Genomic DNA, 21,760 nt, shown 5'->3' with positions numbered 1-21,760 from the left:
TGAAGTCATTCATCATGCTTTATCAAAGAACATATACAGGTCTCCAGAACGAAAAACAGCTTCAACAGTGCTTACGATTATGTCTGCAAGTACACAGGACACATCTTTTAGAAAAATATTAGACTCTGGATGCATAGGTTAAGTCAAACTCTATTCTGCTTTAACTCTAGAACAATAAACAAGCCCACAAATATTGTTAGTCCTCTCCTTTTCACAGCTCATACATGAGCCATAAACTAAACTTAAACATGACGCTCTCACCCTGTCTTTAGCCACACTTTCTCTCCACTCATTTGACTCTTAATAAAGCCTTTAGCATTGTCTTGACTCTTTACCTCACATTGCACTTTCTTCCAACAACGGCCATGCCGCGCATGAACTTCAGCTTCCGACATTAACGTTTTGACACAAACACAACAGGCCTACCTGGTTCAAAAAAGAAAACAAAACTATGCTTATTAATAAAAAAATATATATCATAAAGTAAGAGCTTCAGGTATACATTTGAAAAGTGGACAAACCTTTTGATTGTAGGATGTACAACGTAACACTCTCAAGAAAGGAGGGCCAGCATTAATAGAACACAATAGAAGAGCAGCATTAACATTTCCATTCGACGTAAGGCTCTTCACCTGCCCATTGCCATCTTTGAACATACAAAAAATTTTGTGTTAATAGTCATCTTGTCAGCGCAGTTTGAGGTTAGGTCAAACAGACTTCAGTTATAAAGCTACTATTTGAAACAAACAAAAAGGAAGTGATTCGAATAAAAAAATGGCATTGACAAGGAGGCAAACAGTTTTGTTTCTGTTTTACAAAATTCACTTTTGGAACAATAACGAGCAGGTGCATTTTTCATTCCTATCGACTTTGTAGGACGCTAACTTGCTGAGCTGCATTCCTTTGAGATGCAGATCAGATATTCTGCTTACCAACAGGTCAAAATGAGCTTGGTGAGGAAGACACTTCCTTGTATCGTACAATGTACGTTTTGCAACCTGGGAACGTAAAAGGAACATGTTTGTCTTTACTTGTACGAGCCTTGTTAGTCGAAAGCACAATGTGTGGTCCAGCCTCATTAGTGATAGTTAATACAACTGAAAGAAAAAAAACAAAACTAAAATAAATACTTCAAAGATGGTGAGGTATCAGGGAATTTAAAACAACTATTTACGAATTGTGAAACTATAAAAACTAAAATTTTCTTCTCCACAGTGCACTTCATCTCCATCATGTGCAGACAGCAGTTAAAATGAGTAGTCCGAAAAGGCCAACACTTCAACGAACAGAGCTCCCCTCTGCAGCAAAGACACTAAGGTTGAAGCAACAGCATGTATGAAGGTGTGTAAGCAAGCTGCAACGCGTCTACCATAGCTGCTGTTGTTTTGTAGTGCTCGGATCAGTGACAGTAAATCAAATAGCTTGTGACACTTTGTTCCACGGCTTGTCGATGGACACGTCCATATAAGGCTATTGCAGAAACCCCAGGAAGACAAGCTCATGTCCCCCACCCAACCCTTGGCGTTCCCCTGGAGTCTTGGCACAAGGTGCGCTGGGTGGCATTGGAGAGAGGGACCCAAATACTTATCTCTCATAATCCAAGACACCATGCATCAGGAATCTCTCAAAACTAGCCGGGGAACACGAAAGCAGCGAAAGGGCCCGGAGGAGGACAAACAGCTCGAGAACTTGAAAGACGGAATCCCGCTAAGAAAGCTGAACAAAGCTCGACAAGGGATCCGGCAGGTAACTGCTTAGCGTCTGGCTCGAGGGTGGCTACGGAAGCCCGTGAGAAGCGGGGAAAAGCGGGCGCTCTAGTAGGTGAGGCGCGAGGCCTTCATGTTGTAGCACGGTCTGTCGGTCAGCCCCCCCGTCCCGGAGAACAGGGACAAGCCCTCCGATTTCTCCAGCACGACCTCCAGCTCCTGAAAGTCCTGCAGCCGGGCAACATCTTTGTCCTGGGCAAAAGAGGGGACATTCATTCCGGATTTTATCAGTTGTTGCGTATCGCAGCCACATGAAGCAGCAATAATGAAGTACAGAAAGCCTCAGTGTACACAAACATTGTCACACAGACTTTTGAATACTTTTGAGTCCGTTTAAAAATGAACAGGGATAAGCAAAGCACATGTTACCTTCCTCAACATGGTGTTTGGCAGCTTGCGGATCTTCTCCACATGCTCAGCACTGATTTCCAGTTCACGGCAGCACACCCTCAGCAGTGAGCGATACGTGAGCTCCTGGCGGTCCAGCTCCACCTCGATGAAATCGTTCTCACGGGCGTTCGGGTTCTGGATACGCACCTTCACGACTAATTCTGCAGTGGGAGTCAAGTCACAGGTTGGTTCACTGTGGTACAATTTGGGACCGTGCACTCATTCAACAGGATTCAAATTAAATTGACAGATTATTGCCATAACCAAGTAATTATTCATATTATTATCTAAATATTCACACAAGCTCTTTCACTGTGTGTTATGTGAACCAATCATGTCAGTCCATTCCGCTTCTCATCACTTCAATCAGAAATGCGCTATACAACTTAAGCAGCCATGTACCATGCATAAAATAACACATCTTCTTTGCTATCCAGGTTTTCTTCACATAAATATGCAAGATAATCATTTGTGGCAGCACCTTTGGATTTTATTACAGCAGTCAGTCTTTTGGATTAGGAGTCCAGCAGTGTGACAGTTCCAGCTAAAGAAAATCAGCCCCATAGCGTGATGCAACCACCACCACGCTTCCCTGAAATGATGGTGTTATTTTGTTGATGAGCTGTGTTGTGCACTTTTGGAATCGGAATTATGTTTGTTCTTACTTTCTTTTGAGTTTATGAAGGTTATAGGTCACCTTACCGGTGGAGAAAATTTTAAAATTATGTATGTTGGTTAGGGCTGCTAAATTGTGAAGAAAATATTCATCATCATGATTATTTTCGTAATAATTAAAATCACGGTCATTTATTTTTTGGTATAAAAAAATAATAAGAGAAATAAAATTCTTTGAAACACCATAATTATGCAAGTTCCTTCTGGATGAAACTAAATGTATTTAAGTAGTTATTATTATTATTTCAAAAGGTGCAAATGTATAAATTTAAACAACTCAAAATTAGCATTAATGTGTTAGGTTTTTTTTGTTTTTGTTTTTTACGCGTATACGATTTTGTCATTGTGGAGTGTAATTATTGAGATTGTAATTACATTTTGATTTGCACAGCCCTAATCTTGGGCTCATTTTTAATTACAAAAAATCTGAAATTTGAATAGGGGTGTGTAGACTTTCTATAGCTCCTTTACATAATCAAAACATAAATGTTTGTCACACTTCAGTGACTATTATTATTGACCGAATAATGACTAATGTGCTTTTGGCCACACCCTACATCCCAACCTTTATTGAGCTAAGATATGATTGTGTAGCACACCACCAAACAAAAATGGGGATCTTGTCTCAATTACTCACAAATTTACTTAGTCATTGTGAAATTGGGATCGGTTTAGTTAAACATAAAGCTGTCATATGAATAGTGACCAGTGGTTCATTGCACCATCGTCTATCTAGCTATCTAATGTAACTAACGACATATTTTAGTTTGCTCTCACCTTGCACATTAACGGGGAAGGTGCTCGTGAAGAAAAATGGCTGGAAGGCTGGCAAAGGTCCACCTGGCTGACTGTAGCCTATCTGCTGTGGGACAGGTGGGACAGACTGCTGCCTGCTCACTTTTGGTTTAGCGTTGGTCACTGAAGCTTGGACCTGACTGCTTGGACCATTGCTGCAAGCCAAACCTGGGCTGGGTGAGGCCAAGGGAGGCGAGCACACGGTTCCATTGTGCGGCAAAGCGTGGTTGACGAGGTGCGGCTCAACTGACAGATCCACCGGCACTGTGCAGTTTACAACTGTGTGGTTGTGAGATGCGGCCAAGCCAGGTGACGCGCCATTTTGCTCAGCCACTGGAACAACTTCCCGGGTCTGAACTTGGCTGTGAGCGATGGGGTTTGCTGGTGGAACGGGGTCATCGGGGGTCAGGCTCTGTGACGTCTGAAAGTGCTGGTTTGGAGAAAGTGGAGCTGAATTGCTTTCCGTGGATTCCTTGTGTTCCACAGAACCATTTTGTGCAAGGTGCTGCGAAAGGAGAAGCTCCATCTTGTTATCCATCTTTGCATATAAAAAGGGAGGGTTAGACAAATAGTTGGGGATGATTGGCAACTCAGGCTCCTTGACTTCAGGTACGTCCTCCACTTCAACTGTGGAAGTTAAAAAAAAAAAATAAATAAAAATAATTATATACAAGCTTCAAGGTAGAAGAAGTCATATACTGACAGATGCTAAATGTGATATTAACGTCCGCATTAAGTTATTCCATGAAATAAGAGACCGTTAAATTGACTCCATTCACACAAATACAGCGCGGCAAAGCTTGTTGCAAACGGCAGCCACATTTTTGTTCATGTCATATGATAACACTGTATTTTGATCTCCCTCACAAAAACACTACAAAAAAAAGTAATGAGGCAGGAAAAACAATGACTGATAATTAATTGTTTACCTCCTAAAAGGCGTTTGATCTCCGGTTTGGATGTGAGCTGTGAGGCCAGCTCATCCTTAGACGTGAGGATGTCTTTGTCTGCACCACAACTAAGTAAGTAGGACACGATCTGCTTATGGTTCCGCTTGCATGCCCAATGCAGGCAAGTCCTGGTGAGATTAAAGACAATTACGCACTTGTAAAAGAGATACCCAAATCGTAAATCTAAAAGGAGGTTTGAGTGAAGTTAATATATTATAGTAATGTATAACTTTTATACATAATTAGAAAACAATCCACGTTCGTGATTGGGAATATAATTTGATTATTTATTTATTTATTTATTTATTTTTGCTTGAAAGCCCAAATTACCCACTAAAGGGATTTCCGACAGCCGGCTCTAAAGGATTAAGCCATGATTTGCCTAATAGGATATCACACAGACCAAACCAAACACATGCAACTCAACCAAGCAACTTCTTAAAGTTGTTAAATGGCCTTCAATTCTTTACAGTAAGTAAAGGCAAACACGTCTGTGGCTTTCCACGTTAGGAAGACCTCACTTAATGTTATGCTTTAGTGCTCAAGCTTACCATCCGTTGATTTCGTTCTGGGAATTGACATTTACTCCACTCTCTACCAATGTCCTCACTTCGTCAATGTCCCCGATTGCAGACGCCTCTCTCAGCCGCTCCTGGAGTTCTTTATCCAACGAAGTGGTGGACATGTTCGCACAGATTACGGGAGTTCTGAGTTCATATGTTATACTAAAACCTCACAACAATAATGGCCAAACAGCATTAGTCGCCAGGCTAAAAAAATTGACTACTGTGCCAGCTAGCTTGACTAGGTGATAGCAGTCTTTGGTGCTAATCTTAGATAGTGATAACAAACTGCTTCCGCTAGACTTTACAACGGGATTCTTGCGCGTTTACAAAGCTGTTTTCTTGTTTGCATTCGGCTCAGTTTGTATTGTTAATCAACAACCGCGTTCCAGTCAATCTTGTCTGCGGTGCCTGCGTTCCTTCGGAGGGTTGGTAAAAACACGGCCACATAGTGAGGGGACACTTTTGCGTGTAACAACTACAACCCAGACCGCATTGAGCAAGTTGGTACGTTGCTGCAATACGTCAGAGAGTCTGCCATATTTGATGTGGCAAATCGTAAACTAGTACAAAGAGTGTATACAGCTAATGTAGCTCATTCATTTATTAAATCACTAATGCGGTACTAAAAACACTCTTAATCTAATGACTATCTCTCTATTACTGATTTCCCTCACCATTGCCAATATGTTACCCACAAATGGCAGTTTTCTGCAATTATTTTAAGAGGGTGACGATATGATGACTTACAGGCACCAGGTCCAGTGAGCTCATTAAGCTTACCACTCCAAAAACACTCACTACATTTGGCCGTAATTCCTTTCGATTCGCAGCAGCAAATGATTGGACCATCTTACAAAACATACTGTACTCAGACTCATTTCACTGACGACAGTACCTTTCCGCAAAAACAAGATTCAGGAAATTATAGTTGACACGATACCTGTTCTTATTAATATAAGCATATGTGTCTTTCTTTTCTTTGTTTTATACTTATGTTGTGCTTTGTTGTTTTATTTGTGTGTCTGCGTATTGTGTTGTATATGTTCCTGTTGGGGCTTCTTGTCCAGGTCATGTTTGTAAATAGTTCGAATTAGTTAGCAAACATTTTTGCCTGGTTAAATAAAGGTTTAGCCTACATTAAAAAAAAAAAAAAAAAGAAAAAAAAAAAAGTAACAGACCATTTATCGCTCACCTGTTTTTTCTTTCTTTGTTTTTTGTTTGTTTGTTTTTTTGTTTTTTGTTTTGTTTGTTTTTTTAACTGAGCTGTGATTTGGTTGTTCAAAGCAACAACAAACATAAAAATAAATAAATAAACTAAAATGTTTCCATTTTGACGGAAATTAACTTCACTTAACCTCATTTAAATTCAAAACAATATGTCAGGAGGGGGTGGTTAACAATGCTTTTCTACACACAAGAACCACAGGAAAGAAGGAAAAAGCAAATGTATCACAAGTCAAGCATCCCGGAAATTCCAAAACTAAAATTCTATTCATGCTAAAATCAAATATCTATTCTCCTATTTCTGCATCTGAGAATGGCCTCTGGTGCTTCTCCAAAATGTATGCCACATTGCCCCCTAACAGCAGAGAGCAGAGTAAAATAAAGAAAGACAAAAGTAAATATAAATAGACAACAAGCTGTACATTGTGATATACAGGTAGTTACATAATACGATACAGTACATGGTGAATAAAATGTTCTAAATAGGCTATAAACAGGCACAGGAATCACGTACAGTAGTCCTCACTAACCCTGTAATAGATTACAGTCGGATGAATATGGTAAGTTTTATTTTTGTTGCAGTCGTTTGGGGCAGGAAAACAATTTTTAAAAGAAGATCTATGAACTTTGGGATTGAAGTTAATAAAACAGCTGGAATATTTACAACCTAATGTTTGCTCCATGAAATTGTATTCATGTATGCTTCTAGTATCTGTATGTTACTATGTTTGTTCCATCAGATGTCAGTCTAATTTGCCCAGCGCCTTCAGAATCAGTATTGCTTGCCGATGTAAGAACCAAGTTTTCATCAGTGGTGTGAAAAACTGTCATTACGACCCGTCATTGATGGATGACCACCTTTCGGCGAGTGCTTCCGCATTTTCGGCAAGTGCTGTATGACGTAGTGTAACACATGCTGGTTTCAGCCAAGGACAGGTGTTGCTGGCTAGCCAAAGTGGCTACCACACGTCATGGGACAGTGTAGCTGTCTTGTACACATGACAGTCCTTAGCTAAACATACTGTAAGGAAAACGAAGAAGCAGTGCCATACTAGGGACTCTTTTACAGTAGCCTTGTAAAAATACATGGTCCTTTTCAGTCTCTATTTTTATTTTTTTTTTATGAAGCTTTGTGTCATAAAGTGCTCGCTGAAAATGCAGAAGCACTCGACTCAAGGAGGGCATCTGTGTCAATGATGGGCCGATGTTTTGACAGTTTTCATCTCATGAGAGCTGACTCCGAGTGTAAAACAGTTGTTAACTTAATAACTTGTAAACAACTAGTACAATTTTGCAGCACATGTGAATAAAAGCATCTTACTCTAGCTCAGCTTTGCCACATCCAATATGGAGGCAAAGAAAATGTACAAATTAGTACCCAAGATATTTGAATTTGTCTTTGTCACACTTGGTAGGCCTATCCCGGTAAAGGAATGTCTTTCGGATTATAGACGCACTTTGTGTACCGTGTTTGTTTTGATTATTGCATTAATGATGAAAAGATCTGATGTGGCCGTACGCTTCCATTCCAATAAAATGTGATTCTGTTGCCTGTGTGCACTGTGTACTGACCCGAGTGTACTTGCGCGCGCACGCGTTTGTCAATGTCCGTGTACGCGCGCACGCGCAGTTTTCCTTAACATTCCATTGTAGTTGCAGTTCCGGGTCAAAACAAAGCCTGATTCAGTTTAGCAGTTTAGGGTGACGTCACCGTAACTGCCATTTTGATTCAATGTACTTTGGAGTTTGAGCGCTTTGGGATGGTGTGAGCTGAAGCTCCGCGATATATTGTTGTGTTTAACAGCAGTACTTCTAAATTAAGCAAAAATGATTTCCGCAGCCCAGCTACTCGACGAGTTAATGGGCCGAGACAGGAATTTGGCCCCCGACGAGAAGAGATGTAACGTCAAATGGGACGATGAGAGCGTAAGATAGCATTATTGCTAATTTTAGCCTCGTGGGGTTGCTTGCTAACGTAACCGAGCGTCTGTTGTGTTTGGGGTGAAAATTCGCCCTGTCGGTGTCTTTGCATCTATTTTAACGATTATTCACGCAACTATTTAACGAGTGTTCATGCAATTATCGAATAACATAGCCGTGAAATATGGTTGATGCACTAGGGCATAAGTATAAATCCACACACGTTGAACCATTGTTAGCCTGCTAATGCTAATGAGGCACGAGTTGCATGCTTTGCGATCTGATTTGAACCCGTAACCAGGAGAGACGTGTTAGTATCACTAAATCAGGGGGGAATTTTTGTACCTTGTAATTAAAATTCTTATACCTGTTTCTAGGTGTGTCGCTATTATCTGTGTGGCTTCTGTCCAGCGGAATTATTTACAAACACACGCTCTGATTTAGGTAAGTTCCAGACTATGATATACACATCACAATAACGTATGTTTGTATATGACGAGAAGCTTACTAACTCTTTCAATTTTCACTTGGAAGGCCCCTGTGAGAAAATACACGATGAAAATCTTCGGAACGTGTAAGTAATGCATTGTTGTACTTTATATTTTCGTAGTGGATATTTTGACGTGACCGGCAAGTCACCATCGAGCGCTCGCTACCTGAAAGTGCTAGGTCATGAGTTCGATTCCCACTTTTTTTTTTTTTTACCACCTTATATATTTTTTTTTTTTTAATTTTTTTGACAGAAAGTATGTCATACTTACTGATAACCGTGCATGGTTTAATGATATCAATTCAGCAACCACGCAGCATCCACATTACACATAATCTCACACAGCTCCCTCACAAACCTAAAGATTATCATCTCAACACTGGTCAAGATTCCAGTCCTCCGTGAGAGCCCCCTCGCGTAATTATACGTGATCTAATCAAATTGGAAGTTTTTGAATGTGCGCACTACCATCATTTTCAGTTAGGGGGCCTCTTGATTGGCTACATTCCGTTTGACGTCACAGTTGGTGGCGCAGGCGCACCCCGACGTCCCCGCCAACGTTAAAGGAAGGCTCCTTTAATTTTACATGTATGGCTTGATTGGCAGTAAATAGTTAGTATAGCTACGAAACATGCATAAGAGCTGAAGAATACACTCCTATATTGATTTATTTAACTTTTTTCAACATAGAAGTACTTCCGTGTTGCAACGCCCCCAAGTGGTGACGTCACTAGTGTGTATACTCGCTTGGGGAACAGTAGTTCACGCAGACATAACAACGAGGAAGACACAAACGTCAGTTATGCCTTACTGCATTGCAAAATTTTGCAAGGCGTCGGCAAGGAAAAACCCGCGAGACCCCCCCCCCCCCAAAAAAAAACAAAACAAAAAAACAAAGCTACTTGAGTAGACAATGGTTTGTTTGCTAAGTGCTGTCAACCTCCCGAAGGACAAGCAGGCGTGCGCGCAGCGAACATTTCAGGCATGAGGACTTCGAATATATGTTACAATTTGAGATGGGGTACGCCACACGCCTAATACTAAAGCCCAACGCAGTACCGAGTATCTTTAAAGAACCAGACGTGGGAAATAATCAAGCCGATGGAGGAGCCGCAACTGCTAGCAACACGGAGCCTTCACTCTCACAACAGCCGGCACAAATCGAGGTCTTACTACGGCCACTGAAAGATCTCGGAGAAGCGAAGCAAATTTAAAGCGAAAGGTAGGCATGTTTCGGGGGTGGGGGGGCATTGGTTATTATACTGCACGGACTGTTTTATTTCATAATTCATTTGAAGGTGGCCAACGCAGGGGCACGTCGGCACGTTACCGTAATGCACAGTATTAACAATCGTTGGGGCGGCTGGCTTGACTTCGTCTTTTCGAGTGGCGGCTGGCCTGACCGCAGTGGGACGCTACGCAAAAAAGAAAAAAAAACAGCTAGGGTAGGGTTGGGTGCTGTAACGACGATACATTTAATTTTACTATTTTTTCTTTTTCCTGAAATATTTCGTCAGTTCCACACGTTTTGCATTGCTCGTACTGTGTGTCACTTTACCTGTTGGATATTGGCTCCTCCAAGACTTTTCTTCTTCACATCTTTCATCGCAACCAAAGCTATCCTGAGAATGTCTATTTAGTATTGCCATGTTGAATGTCTGATGTTCCAGGATGCAGTTGAGATTGTCCGCAAGGAACCGATCCTCGAGTTCTTTCATTTCCAGACAGCACACATTCATTAGCGGATTGTCCATTCCTGCAGCTCCCGCACGAGCACCACTCACCCCCCGCCTGATTCACTCGTTCGTCAAAGTTTATTTTGTGCCCGAAAAGACCATCTGGCGCCACAACTTTCACATCCAAGGCAGACTTTCCTTCGGTAGTGTTATTTTGTCGTGTTGGCTCGAAGCGATAAGGTTTAATCCTTCCGGGTTTGACGCTAGATGCACGGCTGCGTTGCATAGTGCTTCCATAGTGTAGCGTTTACACACTAGTGACGTAAACATCCGGGTTATTTAGTCACGTGTAACAAACATGCCGGCGTTCGATTCATTTTAACAATGGTTTAAAAGTTATTAAATGTACATAAAAAAATAATCACGTCACCAAATTAATTATTGAAAAAGTAGCAACTTTTTGCTGCTAAAAATGGATCAATAAGTAAAGTGTCCCTTTAAGATTTTTGTCGTAAATATTGAACGTGTTCATTATTTAAGATTGTCGGCCCTGACTGGTTTTGGACCCAGTTATCGGGACAAATCCACTCTTAACACGGCTCAATATAAAGATAATCTTATAAGACAAAAGATTGACGGGCATTTGACGTCCTAGGTCGGGAAGGGGCAATATCGGGACAAAAGCAGCCCGATTCTCTATGTGTGTACCAGGCTTTACGCACGGAGCATTCACACGTCAAGCATAACCCATCCTTGAGGCTGATAATGCTTTTATAACAGCCTATGCTAAGGGTTATGGTGATGGTTATGTTTAGGGTTAGGCTGGTAATGCCGTTAACAGCCTATCTTCGCAATGGTCGACATTAACGATGGTCCAGGGCCACCACGTGACTCTCGGGCCACTTGAAGTTAATTAATGGTGGTATGAATGGGCCATCACTGAAAACTTAAAGGCCAAAGTATTAGAATATAAACAGCAGACGTTGGTTGGTGATCTCACCTTTATTTGAGACACACAAGCGGCTACTGTGAGCCGGAGCTGAACAGAAGAAAACTCTCCCTCTCTCTCTCGGCTCTCCTCTCCGAGTCCCCCGACGCGTTCACAAACACTCAGAAACAAGAACTGCCAAGTGGAACATGCACTAACAGGAACACAACAAAACCTGGTTCATTACAGTATTAATAATGGAGATGTAACAATATCCAGACGTCACAATGTTATATTATCACCATATGAACCTCACAATACGATAATTATCACAAAATATCCACTACCTAAAAGTATTGTGTGGCCCTGTTGATATACTTTTAGGCATCCTGCCACCTGCTTTACACATGGCTAATATTTGTATTTTGCAATAATGGCTTTAAACTTTGTTAATTAACCTGTGGTTTAAAATTGTGTGCAATGTCATTCCATGTATATGTGAGCCATTGACAAATGTATTTTCTTTTTGTTCAGGTACGAAAAGAGCTCACGTTACATGAAGGAGGGATATGAGCGGGATTTTCTGCGCTATCTGCAGTCACTCCTGGCTGAAGTAGAACGGCGAATTCGTCGAGGGCATGCTCGACTTGCACTTTCCCAAGCTCAGCAGAATGCAGGGGTTCGTGCTTCATACTTTTCTATAATAACACTGAAAACATGCAAATTATAAAAAGAGCTTGTCTTACTCACTGCTAACGGTACCGTGTTTTTTTCTCCCCTCCAGCAAGCTCCTGCTCCAGCAGGAAAGAATGATGAGAAGGCTCAGGTTCTGACAGAGAAGATTGAAGATTTAGTTGTGCAGGTTTGTTGAAAATAATGCAGAATAACTTTAATTTTACCTTTTCACTTAGATGGCTGATACAACACTGTACTTTATATGCCTAGATTGAGGAGCTGGGCTCTGAAGGCCGTGTGGAGGAGGCTCAAGGAATGATGAAACTGGTTGAGCAGCTCAAGGAGGAGAGGGAACTTCTTAGCTCCAACCCTTCAGTGAGTCACCTAATTCAGCCTCATCAGCCTTCATCTGCTGCCTCTTAATGGTTAATTCTTTCTTTCATAATCGAAATGAAATAATTTGTATTTTATTAGATTTCATGAAAAAATACTTGGCTGTTAATCTCCTAGAATTCTAGCCGTAAAGTACTTAACTACATTATTTTACACTTTTAAATAGACAAAATATAGCCAACATTTATACAACAATTTTTTTTTGCAAATCTACTTTGTATGTATTATAAATGTAGCATTGATTCAACATAAAAATACCATTAAATAATGTTTAAAGCAGTGGGGAAGTTAGGATTTGTCTCACATTTATGAAGCTCCATGAGTTATATTAGTCAAGCACGAGATGATGTCATCCTGATGTCTTTCCATTCAGACAATTGAGAGTTTTGCAGCCCAGGAGAAACAGATGGAAGTGTGTGAGGTGTGTGGAGCCTTCCTGATCGTGGGAGATGCTCAGTCTCGGGTGGATGACCACTTGATGGGAAAGCAGCATATGGGCTACGCCAAGATCAAATCCACTGTAGAGGAGCTTAAGGTAATAGCAATTTTGCAGATGTGGGGGTTGTATGACAGTAACGACATATTTTTGTCTCCTGCATTTGCTACAAATTTCTGGATCACATTTGCTGCTTGCTTGACTTCCAACAGGAGAAACTCCGACGTCGCTCAGAGGATCCGCAAGGGGAAAACCCAGTCGTAAAGAAAGACCGAGAAGAACGTGAGAAGGAGGAGCGGGAGAAGAAGCGTAAAGATGAGGAGGAAAAGGAGAAGGAGCGAGAGAAAGAGAAGGAGAAGGAGCGGGAACGTGAGAAGGAGCGTGACAGGGACAGAGAACGGGACAGGGAAAGGGACCGGGACCGACGGGCACGGCGAAGCCATTCTAACAGCCGCCATTCCAGCCGAGCATCAGACCGGAAAAGAAGTCGCTCCCGTGATCGTCGGAGGTCCAGGAGCAGAGACAGGGACCGGGACCGTGAGCGCAGACGCAGCAGGTAACCCAAAGTGGTACTCTCTGATGTCAAGGCACTGGAATCAAACTGAAAAGTCAAAATTTTAACTGTATAATTTTTACATCATAGGCTGGAGATTACTTTGCTTTTTAATACTTTTGTATCGCTGCTGTTTACTTGTTCTGCAGGAGCCGGGACAGAGAGCGAGAGAGAGAGAGGGATAGGGACAGAAGACGTAGCCGTGATCGCGACCGTGATCGTGACCGCGACCGCTCCGACCGGAAGCGACGCTCCCGCAGCCGTGACAGGAAGAGGTCGCGAAGCTCAGAGCGCAGATCTCACCGCCACCGCAGCCGCAGCAGGGACCGGGACAGGGAGAGAGATAAGGAGAGAGACAGGGACAGAGATAGAGACAAAGAGCGCTCACCCAAAGAAAAAGGTGATGACCCATGTCTGTTTTTCTTTTGCAAGATGTAAAATTGATGATTGCGCCAAACACCCCGTGATGTTTATTTTATTTGATTAGAACGTAAGGTGTCGGAGGAGAACACCAACTCCAAGAAAGACAAGAACTCTGACGGCGAAGCAGCTGCCGTCAAGGCTTCAACAGAAGCGGAGTCGATGGAGACAGAGGCTGCTGCCTCGGCCTCCCCCCCTCTCCTTAACGGCCAGCAAGAGCTCCTCCTTTCTGAAGGTGACACTCAGTCCAATTAAAACTGATCTGATAGGACCTCAGATCAGACTCAGGTAAGTGTGTCCTTCTCTTCACCTCCCTGTTCCCCCAACCCCTCACACACTCCCACCCCTCCCACACTACTTCCTTCCCCTCTTGCTCCCACCTCTTTGCATTCACTTAAATGCTGATGATGTTTGTCTGATGTATCGTATCCTGTTTTTGAATAGTGCATCATAAGTATGCACTGAAGATGAAGAACTAGGCCCGATGAATGAGAAGAAGGTAGAAATCATTCACTCAAAGCCAAGAGGGAAAGTCCAGTGTAGCCCTGAGCAAACATGCCCAGAGGTACCCCTCGTTTTGTATCGCTTTTGATCCTTCAAGATGTTTTGGTCCTTGTCGACAAAAGTAGCAGGAAAAAATATTACAATATAATCCATTGATCCATGCCCATTTTTCCCCATTTGGCAGTATTTATTTCATAACGTGTGAACATATATTCCACATAGATTTCAAATGGTTAAACCCACAACCGTGTGTTTATGTATCCGTAGTGGGACGATTTCACCCTCCTATGTAAACACACCAATACTTGACTAGCAAATGCCATGCATTTCCTTAATGTGCCTGATAATGCTTTGCATTGTGTGTGTCTTTTTGCGGGGTGGTGCTGGTGGTGGGTTGGGGGAAGCCATAGGAGCTGTGGGGCGGGAGAGACACCGTAACTAACTAACTGGAGGGTAGGGTTTATGGCATAATTTGCAGCTGACTTCCGCACCTCACAGCGTTGGTGTTGTGAGCGAGACCACATGTGAAAAGGGCAAATTAAAAATCAAGGATACTCTCTGACTGTCAAAGTGTGCAGGTACTCACCCCAGGTACTCCTTTCTATACCCACATCCTTCAATTTCATGTCAATGCTGTTGCCTGTACTCTCCACATCAACTTGAAAATTTGATTGTGAAATCTGAATGTTGTTTAGATTCCAGTTTAGGAGAGATCGCCTGCTTGATTAACCTCTGCCATAGGGTTTAATTGTAGTCTTCTCTGAATCATTTGTTGGTTACATACATCTGTTCACTTTTATAACTACAGAGGAAATATCACATAGCTTTGACACTTGTAAAATGATTTCATTTCAAAGTGGTGTCAAACTTTGTAGACAGTTGGTAAGCATTTTCAGCCAAATGCTGACGAAGCATGTCAGAGGAAGTTTGTAATCTTTTGTGTGATGCTCTCAGATACTGTTATTGATGATCCAGTAGCAGCCCTTTGATTTTGTTTTGTTTTGTTTTTGTTTTGTTCTAGAAAAGTTGTTAACAGGCTCCTTTACTAACATTCCATTTTCTGAACATGTTTGTCCAACAGGGGAATCCTGAGAGATCCATTGGAGAATGTCACCCCAACCACACTCTTGACCCTGGCACGTCGCTGCTTATAAACAAGGTGATCCACATAGGTGTAGTGGCTTATATAAAATCAACAACATACATGTGGAAAGAGGGAGGAAAATATTACTACATTGTTTTTCATGTCTCAGCTCATAGTTGGATAAGTCATTGTGGTTAATGTAATATGTATTTTGAGGGGTCTTGACATCGGTCAGACACCACTTGAAAAATCAAAAGTGGTAGACGGATATCACTTTTTTTTTCTTTTTTTTTTTTTTTTTTACTTTGAGAATATCCCTTTTTCCTCCGCATTTAGTAACAACTCATTAAAAGAAATAATGCATGTGGTTTGTTTTGATGTGTCAGGTCCCACTTCACTTACTGATATATTTTAACATTTTTAAGTAATGATGTAAAATGTTAGTCCAATGATGGGGCGTGGCTCTTACCCCCCCCCCCCCCAACACACACACACACACACACACACACACATAGAACTCGTAGTGATTTGCTCATCTTGCTGTAAAATATAATAGTTTCCTTTGGATACGATCATTTTGATTGAAGGCTGAAGATGTATTTAGGTTTGGTCAGCTTAGTTCATGTACATGTTCATGTGGTCTTGAAAAATAAAAGGTTAAAAATTGACTGTAGTCTTCTTTCTTTAGATGCATACATAAAATGTCTATATGGCAATTAGGAAAATTCCAAGTTACCTTAAGATACACGTTTTGATGAGGAATAACCTAGAGCAGTGGTTCCCAACCCTGGTCCTCGGGGACCGGTATCCAGTCAGTTTTCCATGTCTCTCCCGCAGCCAACACAGGTGATTCATATCAGCTAATCAGCAAGCCCTAGAGAAGCCTGATAGCAATTCCCACTTGTGTTGGCTATGGGAGACATGGAAAACAGGACTGATACCGGCCCCTGAGGACCATGGTTGAGGACCACTGACCTTGAGTAACTTTTTATTGGGTGGGGACCCCCCCCCCCCACACACACACACATATTTTGCTCTATACAGTGGTTGTGAATATCTACACATCCCTATAAAATTATCAGCTTTTTGTGATATTAAAAAAAGAGCCCAAAATGAATAGATTTCATGTTTTCCACCACTGTTGTGACAATCTGTATAGCTAAATTGGAAAAACAAAATCTCAGATGGAATGCACAAGTGAGTACACCCACTTTTAGCTGGGGATGTGATCATGTGGCTATGTTCAGAATTAACCAATCTTTATATTCTGCACACACCTGTTTACATTTAAAGCAAAAAGCCTTATTTTATTACATTAATGAATAATTTTTGATAATCTATTGGAAAGCTAAAACGGTCCAAATTGTCATAATTTCAGCCTGTTGTAAGTAAATATTCTCAGATTCATGTAGTCCTCCATGAAAGAAGAATTGTTTGTGTTGAATCAACATGCCTTTTACAAACATCTGCTTTTACTTTGGTACAACTTTTTCCTGCTTTCTGCTGTTTTCCCGGTAAATCGAGTAACGACATAATTGTGTTTTTTCTTTAATAAAAGGATGAAAATTGAAGCATGTTTTTAAAATCTGATTCATTAATCAATGGATAAAAAAAGACCAATCAATTATTAGAATAACGGTTGCAAGTGACGACAAACCAAAGCAAACACTCAAAACTGTTTCACCGGAAGAGAATACAGGTTTTGTAGTGGCCCAGTTCGAGTCCAGATGTGGATCTGGGGAAACATCTGTGGGATGATCTGAAAAGAGGCCTATGCACAGGAGCTGTCTTTACAATCGGACACTTTGTTTATGCAAAAAAAAAAGTGTGCAAATATTGCCACATCCAGATGTGCCACCAATAGACGACTACTATTGATATACCTAAATAAAAAATAAAAAACTGCAACAAATTAGTTGATTGTGTTTATAAGTCATTGTACTTTTTTTTTTTTTTTCTTTTTTTTTTGGTACCCCTCTATTTCAGTTTTTCAATGAAGTTGTACGTCACAATTAGTAATGATGTGAACTGTTTGAATGACTGCGGACCTATTGCTCTCACATCTATTATCACAAAATACCTGGAGAGACATGTGCTGAGGCACATTACAGTTTATTTCAAATGCTAAGACACAAAAGCCAATCCTCTGAACCAAATGACCGGTTGTATATAAACACATTTAATAAATGTAGCATGGAAATGGAAGGTTTAGGCCAGACAACCACACAACAGAGAGAGCCTCCTAAGGGCAATGGACCTGGCCTGTGATGTCGTCCCAGTAAAGGCCTTCAGGATGGATTCGCTATTCCAGGGCCTTTTTCCAGCAGTGCATAACAAAGGTGAATATAACCTGTGATGTGGCCCAATTCATCTCAACGACATGTTGCCGCTCAGTGATTGTGGTGAGTGTGTGTTGTGAATAAGTAAATAGGGGGGGAACCTTCACACCCAGCAACGTCTTCATTTTCTTAGGATTTTAAAAAGAAACCTCTGTAATTGCTGCTGGTGACCTTTTACCGTTCTGCTGTTGAAAGCACCTCCACATACTGCATTACTTCATGGAATGTAGGCTGCTCTGCTAAGGACAAAACATCACTATAAAAAGTTGTAAGGACCGCAGAAAAAGTCATTGGCTGTCCTCTTCCACCACTTCAGGACATTGCTAACGTCCCTTATCACACAAGACCCAGAACCATCAGTACACCACCAGATTCATATGTATGTGTGTGTGTGTGTGTATATATATATATATATATATATATATATATATATATATATATATATATATATATTATTTATTTATTTTTTTTCCAAGAATGTCAACTCCCAAAATCACCAACATACACTATAGTCATATGTTTAATTATTTTCTTATTACACTTTTTATATAGTATTTTAGTGAAGTACTTTTAAGTATTGATATGACATGAAATACATTTTTTTTTTTTAAATTGCATTATGTTGTGTGTTTGTGTTTGCTATGGATGTCAAGGTGCATGATAGTTATGCTTGAGGGGGCACATGCACACTTCCGTTGTATGCAATGAGGACCCCTGAAGAGGACACTGCACTGTCTTTAACTGTATAAATAATTTTCTTAATTGCATGGTTACTATGGTTATAGAGTCAAATTTTATTTTGTGAACAGTCTTTATTTTGAGCCGGCTACATCATGGGACGTCCTGGAATTTGGGTTTTAATTGTAGTATGGGGTATTTTTTCGAAGTCACTGTAACCTTTATTGGACCTAACTTGACCTCATAACATTTGAATGCACATGTCAAACAGTTCGTTTCATCACTTTGCACCAAGTGCAGTGCGCACTTGCTGAAGTGAAAATCCTGTTTGAGTTAGGTAGGAGGTGCTGAACCTTTGTTAGGTGTCCTCTTGGTTGAATGAGGTCAAAAATCTTAATGTCATAAAGAGGGTTGTTTATATAGCCTACTAATTCGAACTGAAACAGGGAATTGGTCAATGAATCAAACACCTGTTCTGAAGTTTGCTCTTTCAGCTCCTTGTAGAGAACAAGTTGTGCAAAAATATACATTAATCAGCTAGGTGTGCTTTCAAACGTTTTCATAGTGTTAAATTATATTGTAAACGTTACACTTTAGTGCATTTTAGAAACTTTGTAAAATCTCATCTGAAAGCTAATTACACATACCTTTTTGTGTGGAGTGTGTTAGATATATAGTCTAAAAATGCAAGAGTTTGTGGTTTGTAAAATGTGTTGCGAAAATTAATGGTGTAAGGTTTTAATGTGTTTTGTTTGTTTGTTTGTTTTTATGACCCAGCTACCCAACCAAGGTGTTGTTATTGAAAACAATATATTGTTGGGACTTTGGCAAAGGTATATTGACCCTGTAATAAGATCTAAATTTTCTAGTTTCTCAGTGGCTGGAAATGAAAGAAAATTATTTTTTCTTGTGCTAACATTTATCTTAGGATCGTAGACTGTAGATTGCAGGAGTCTTAATGTAGCAACAGGGGGCAGTATATGCTTAAATTCATCTCTCTCTCTCTCTCTCTCTCTCTCCCTCTCTCTCTCTCTCTCTGTGTCACTCGCTCGCTCGCTCAATCTATCTCTGTAACATCATAGCGGCTCACTAAAAGAACATTCAACATTATACAATCCATACAAGTCACATATCATGCTGCCCAAGGGAAAGGGCTAGAATCGTCACGTTTCTAAATAGAATGGATAATGGTCTCTCCATTTCACTCAGTTGAAGGCCAGAAGGCAAAGCATCATGCAGATGCTACAGAGGCAATTCATCAATTCTGCTGTCACCATGCTGATTAATGATGGAGACTCCCAGTACACGCTCACAACTTTTGTCATCTTGTCAGTCATATTTTGATGAAGGAATTAAATTTCCCCTAAAGGCGCCGTGCTCCTACTTCTATTACACTCCTGCACAGCTGCAGCACTAATATTCTATTGGCTTAACATTTAATTACTGTACAGAAATGCTGGGATGTCGTGCAGCCTTCCAGGCATGGCACTGAGACTGCAAATGGTCTCTAACAATGACATTGTTTCTTCCATTTGTGATAAATGCTAAATGCATTTCTTTTTAAACACACAAAAACGATGCTCAGTAGTGTAATGAAATCTACCCCATATGAACGATCTTATAACCTCATCACCTGACCTTGACAACATTGATCCATTTCGAGTCTTGCGTGATAAATAGTAACAGTTTTTTTTTTTTCGTTTTTTTTTTTTCTCGTTTTTTTTAACAGTACACTTGACATTCCTTCTCCAAATTAACCAGTGTGACAGAATGGATTGTGTCTTCTTACTTTGGAGGTTATGCTGTTACGGTGTAAAACTGTTCTGTATGTGTCTCATTTCACATGTATGTGTCCACACTGTAACATGCCATATGAATGTTGACCAATCAGAGGGATGTTACCTCATCAACTACCTTAGTAACAGAGCTCGTGCCACCAAATGACACTATGAGTCGCGCCTTCTGCCCCAGATATGTAGACTCAAGTTGGGTCAAGCTGGTACCATATGGTGCAAGAGCAACATTCTTCCTATCACTACACTCAGTCTCACGCCTTCAGCAGATGGTTCCACCACAGGAATGGGCTACAAAATTCTGCCTTCCTATCAGACTTTCTGCATTGTTTCATGTTTTTTTAGTTATTTTTCTTCCCTCATTCTCATACATTTTTTGCCGCTCTGGCACAAAACTAGTCCCCAGGCGCCAGGAATCCTGGGTAGAGCGGCATGAGGCTTTTCAGTCCTCCCACCTGACCATCAAAGCCCTTTTGAGGGTCATAGTAAGGACATGCGAGTTCCCCATGACCCCCCTCGGAATGCTCAAGAGGGAAGAGTTGGACAGCTGATAAGAGGATTAAATATAAACAGAAGGATGGAATTTGGACGGGGGTTGTAGTGTACTTGTAGTGTAGATAATGTGAAGATGCAGTAATATTCATATGAACACTGCTTAATAATTCCCTTGTATATGCTCCAAAAAAATCCCAAACTTCACATGTATGTTATATTCATGACCTGAAGGCATCTATATGACAATATTCAGTTTTACATAAGGCGCCACCTAGTGTTTTTTTTTTTTTTTTGGTTGCATTTTTTTCTACTGCGCCAAGCCTGCATTGAGGAAATCCAGTTGAAAATTTGTCAGATAAGCCATAAGATGTTGATCACGCCTCACATCAAATATAACTTTTCGGCAAATTGTGTGGCTATATGGTGTCCCAAATTCTGGCCGTGACAGTAAAAGTTGCTTTAACTTGACACTATCTTCTCAAAATTGTCCATATTTGATGACAGTCCAGGCCTGAAGACATCGACGAACTTTTATTTCATTGTCGTGATCGTGCCACCTATTGGCAAAAATAAATGTTTTTAGTCTTTGACGTTTTTCTCTATTAACTGGATCTACCACATATTTGCTCAGAATAGTGTTAAGGCCTTCATGATGTTGCAACGTGAAGTTTGCGAGTTTTTGCAAAACGCTGTTGCCATGGCAATGCATTGTTCATAAAAAAAAACAATGCTGATATTGAGGGCCTAAATTTGCACTGAAATTCAATGAAACTTGGCGCTCACATCTGACTTGGTAAAATGAGCAATATTATATTGTATTGTTTGAGTAAAAAAAAAAAAAAAGACTCACTAGCACCACCTAGAAATTTACAAAAAAAAAGTATCTTGGAGCTATATGCTAAAATGAACAGGAAGTGAACTATGATTTTTTTTTTATGTCCTTTTATGTCCTTCCTTTGTTGGCCCATTTTTGCACATTCACAGAGGTCCTCCTTTGGCTGCTCATCCTA

At 40.7% G+C, this 21,760-nt stretch overlaps 2 protein-coding genes across 3 annotated transcripts; one reads left to right on the top strand and one right to left on the bottom strand.

Annotated features, from left to right (window-relative positions):
* On the bottom strand, positions 1 to 8,596 carry ankrd40 (ankyrin repeat domain 40). Its single transcript, XM_077541202.1, has 5 exons — positions 5,128 to 8,596; positions 4,556 to 4,704; positions 3,609 to 4,253; positions 2,136 to 2,317; positions 1 to 1,958 (listed from the first exon to the last, which is right to left on the bottom strand). Exons 1-5 carry the CDS (start codon positions 5,259 to 5,261, stop codon positions 1,815 to 1,817), a joined length of 1,254 nt encoding a protein of 417 aa, XP_077397328.1. The 5' UTR covers positions 5,262 to 8,596; the 3' UTR covers positions 1 to 1,814.
* luc7l3 (LUC7-like 3 pre-mRNA splicing factor) lies at positions 8,067 to 16,113 on the top strand. 2 transcript variants are annotated; one of them, XM_077541190.1, is made up of 11 exons: positions 8,067 to 8,292; positions 8,664 to 8,730; positions 8,821 to 8,860; positions 11,915 to 12,059; positions 12,165 to 12,242; positions 12,326 to 12,430; positions 12,822 to 12,983; positions 13,097 to 13,440; positions 13,587 to 13,837; positions 13,925 to 14,145; positions 15,443 to 16,113. In XM_077541190.1, exons 1-10 carry the CDS (start codon positions 8,194 to 8,196, stop codon positions 14,110 to 14,112), a joined length of 1,479 nt encoding a protein of 492 aa, XP_077397316.1. In that variant the 5' UTR covers positions 8,067 to 8,193; the 3' UTR covers positions 14,113 to 14,145; positions 15,443 to 16,113. The 2 variants fall into 2 exon arrangements, with proteins under 2 accessions (XP_077397316.1, XP_077397307.1); XM_077541181.1 differs by having other exon boundaries at positions 13,925 to 16,113.
* Positions 16,114 to 21,760: the final 5,647 nt, after the last annotated feature.

This window comes from Festucalex cinctus, chromosome 1, assembly GCF_051991245.1.
Source record: "Festucalex cinctus isolate MCC-2025b chromosome 1, RoL_Fcin_1.0, whole genome shotgun sequence".
NCBI classification, from domain to species: domain Eukaryota; kingdom Metazoa; phylum Chordata; class Actinopteri; order Syngnathiformes; family Syngnathidae; genus Festucalex; species Festucalex cinctus.
Note: the sequence above shows the minus strand (reverse complement) of the source record. Positions and strands in the feature narration are given on the sequence as shown.

What these genes read in the sequence shown, in the direction of transcription:
- ankrd40 (XM_077541202.1), bottom strand. Translation starts at nt 5,261, where the DNA reads ATGTCCACCACTTCGTTGGATAAAGAACTCCAGGAGCGGCTGAGAGAG. An exon ending in CAGAACGAAATCAACGGATG is followed by an intron (nt 4,705 to 5,127) that starts GTAAGCTTGAGC and finishes TAATCTCACCAG; the next exon opens with GACTTGCCTGCATTGGGCAT. An exon ending in CAAACACCATGTTGAGGAAG is followed by an intron (nt 1,959 to 2,135) that starts GTAACATGTGCT and finishes TCTTTTGCCCAG; the next exon opens with GACAAAGATGTTGCCCGGCT.
- luc7l3 (XM_077541190.1), top strand. Translation starts at nt 8,194, where the DNA reads ATGATTTCCGCAGCCCAGCTACTCGACGAGTTAATGGGCCGAGACAGG. An exon ending in AAACACACGCTCTGATTTAG is followed by an intron (nt 8,731 to 8,820) that starts GTAAGTTCCAGA and finishes TTCACTTGGAAG; the next exon opens with GCCCCTGTGAGAAAATACAC. An exon ending in GCGCTCACCCAAAGAAAAAG is followed by an intron (nt 13,838 to 13,924) that starts GTGATGACCCAT and finishes TTATTTGATTAG; the next exon opens with AACGTAAGGTGTCGGAGGAG.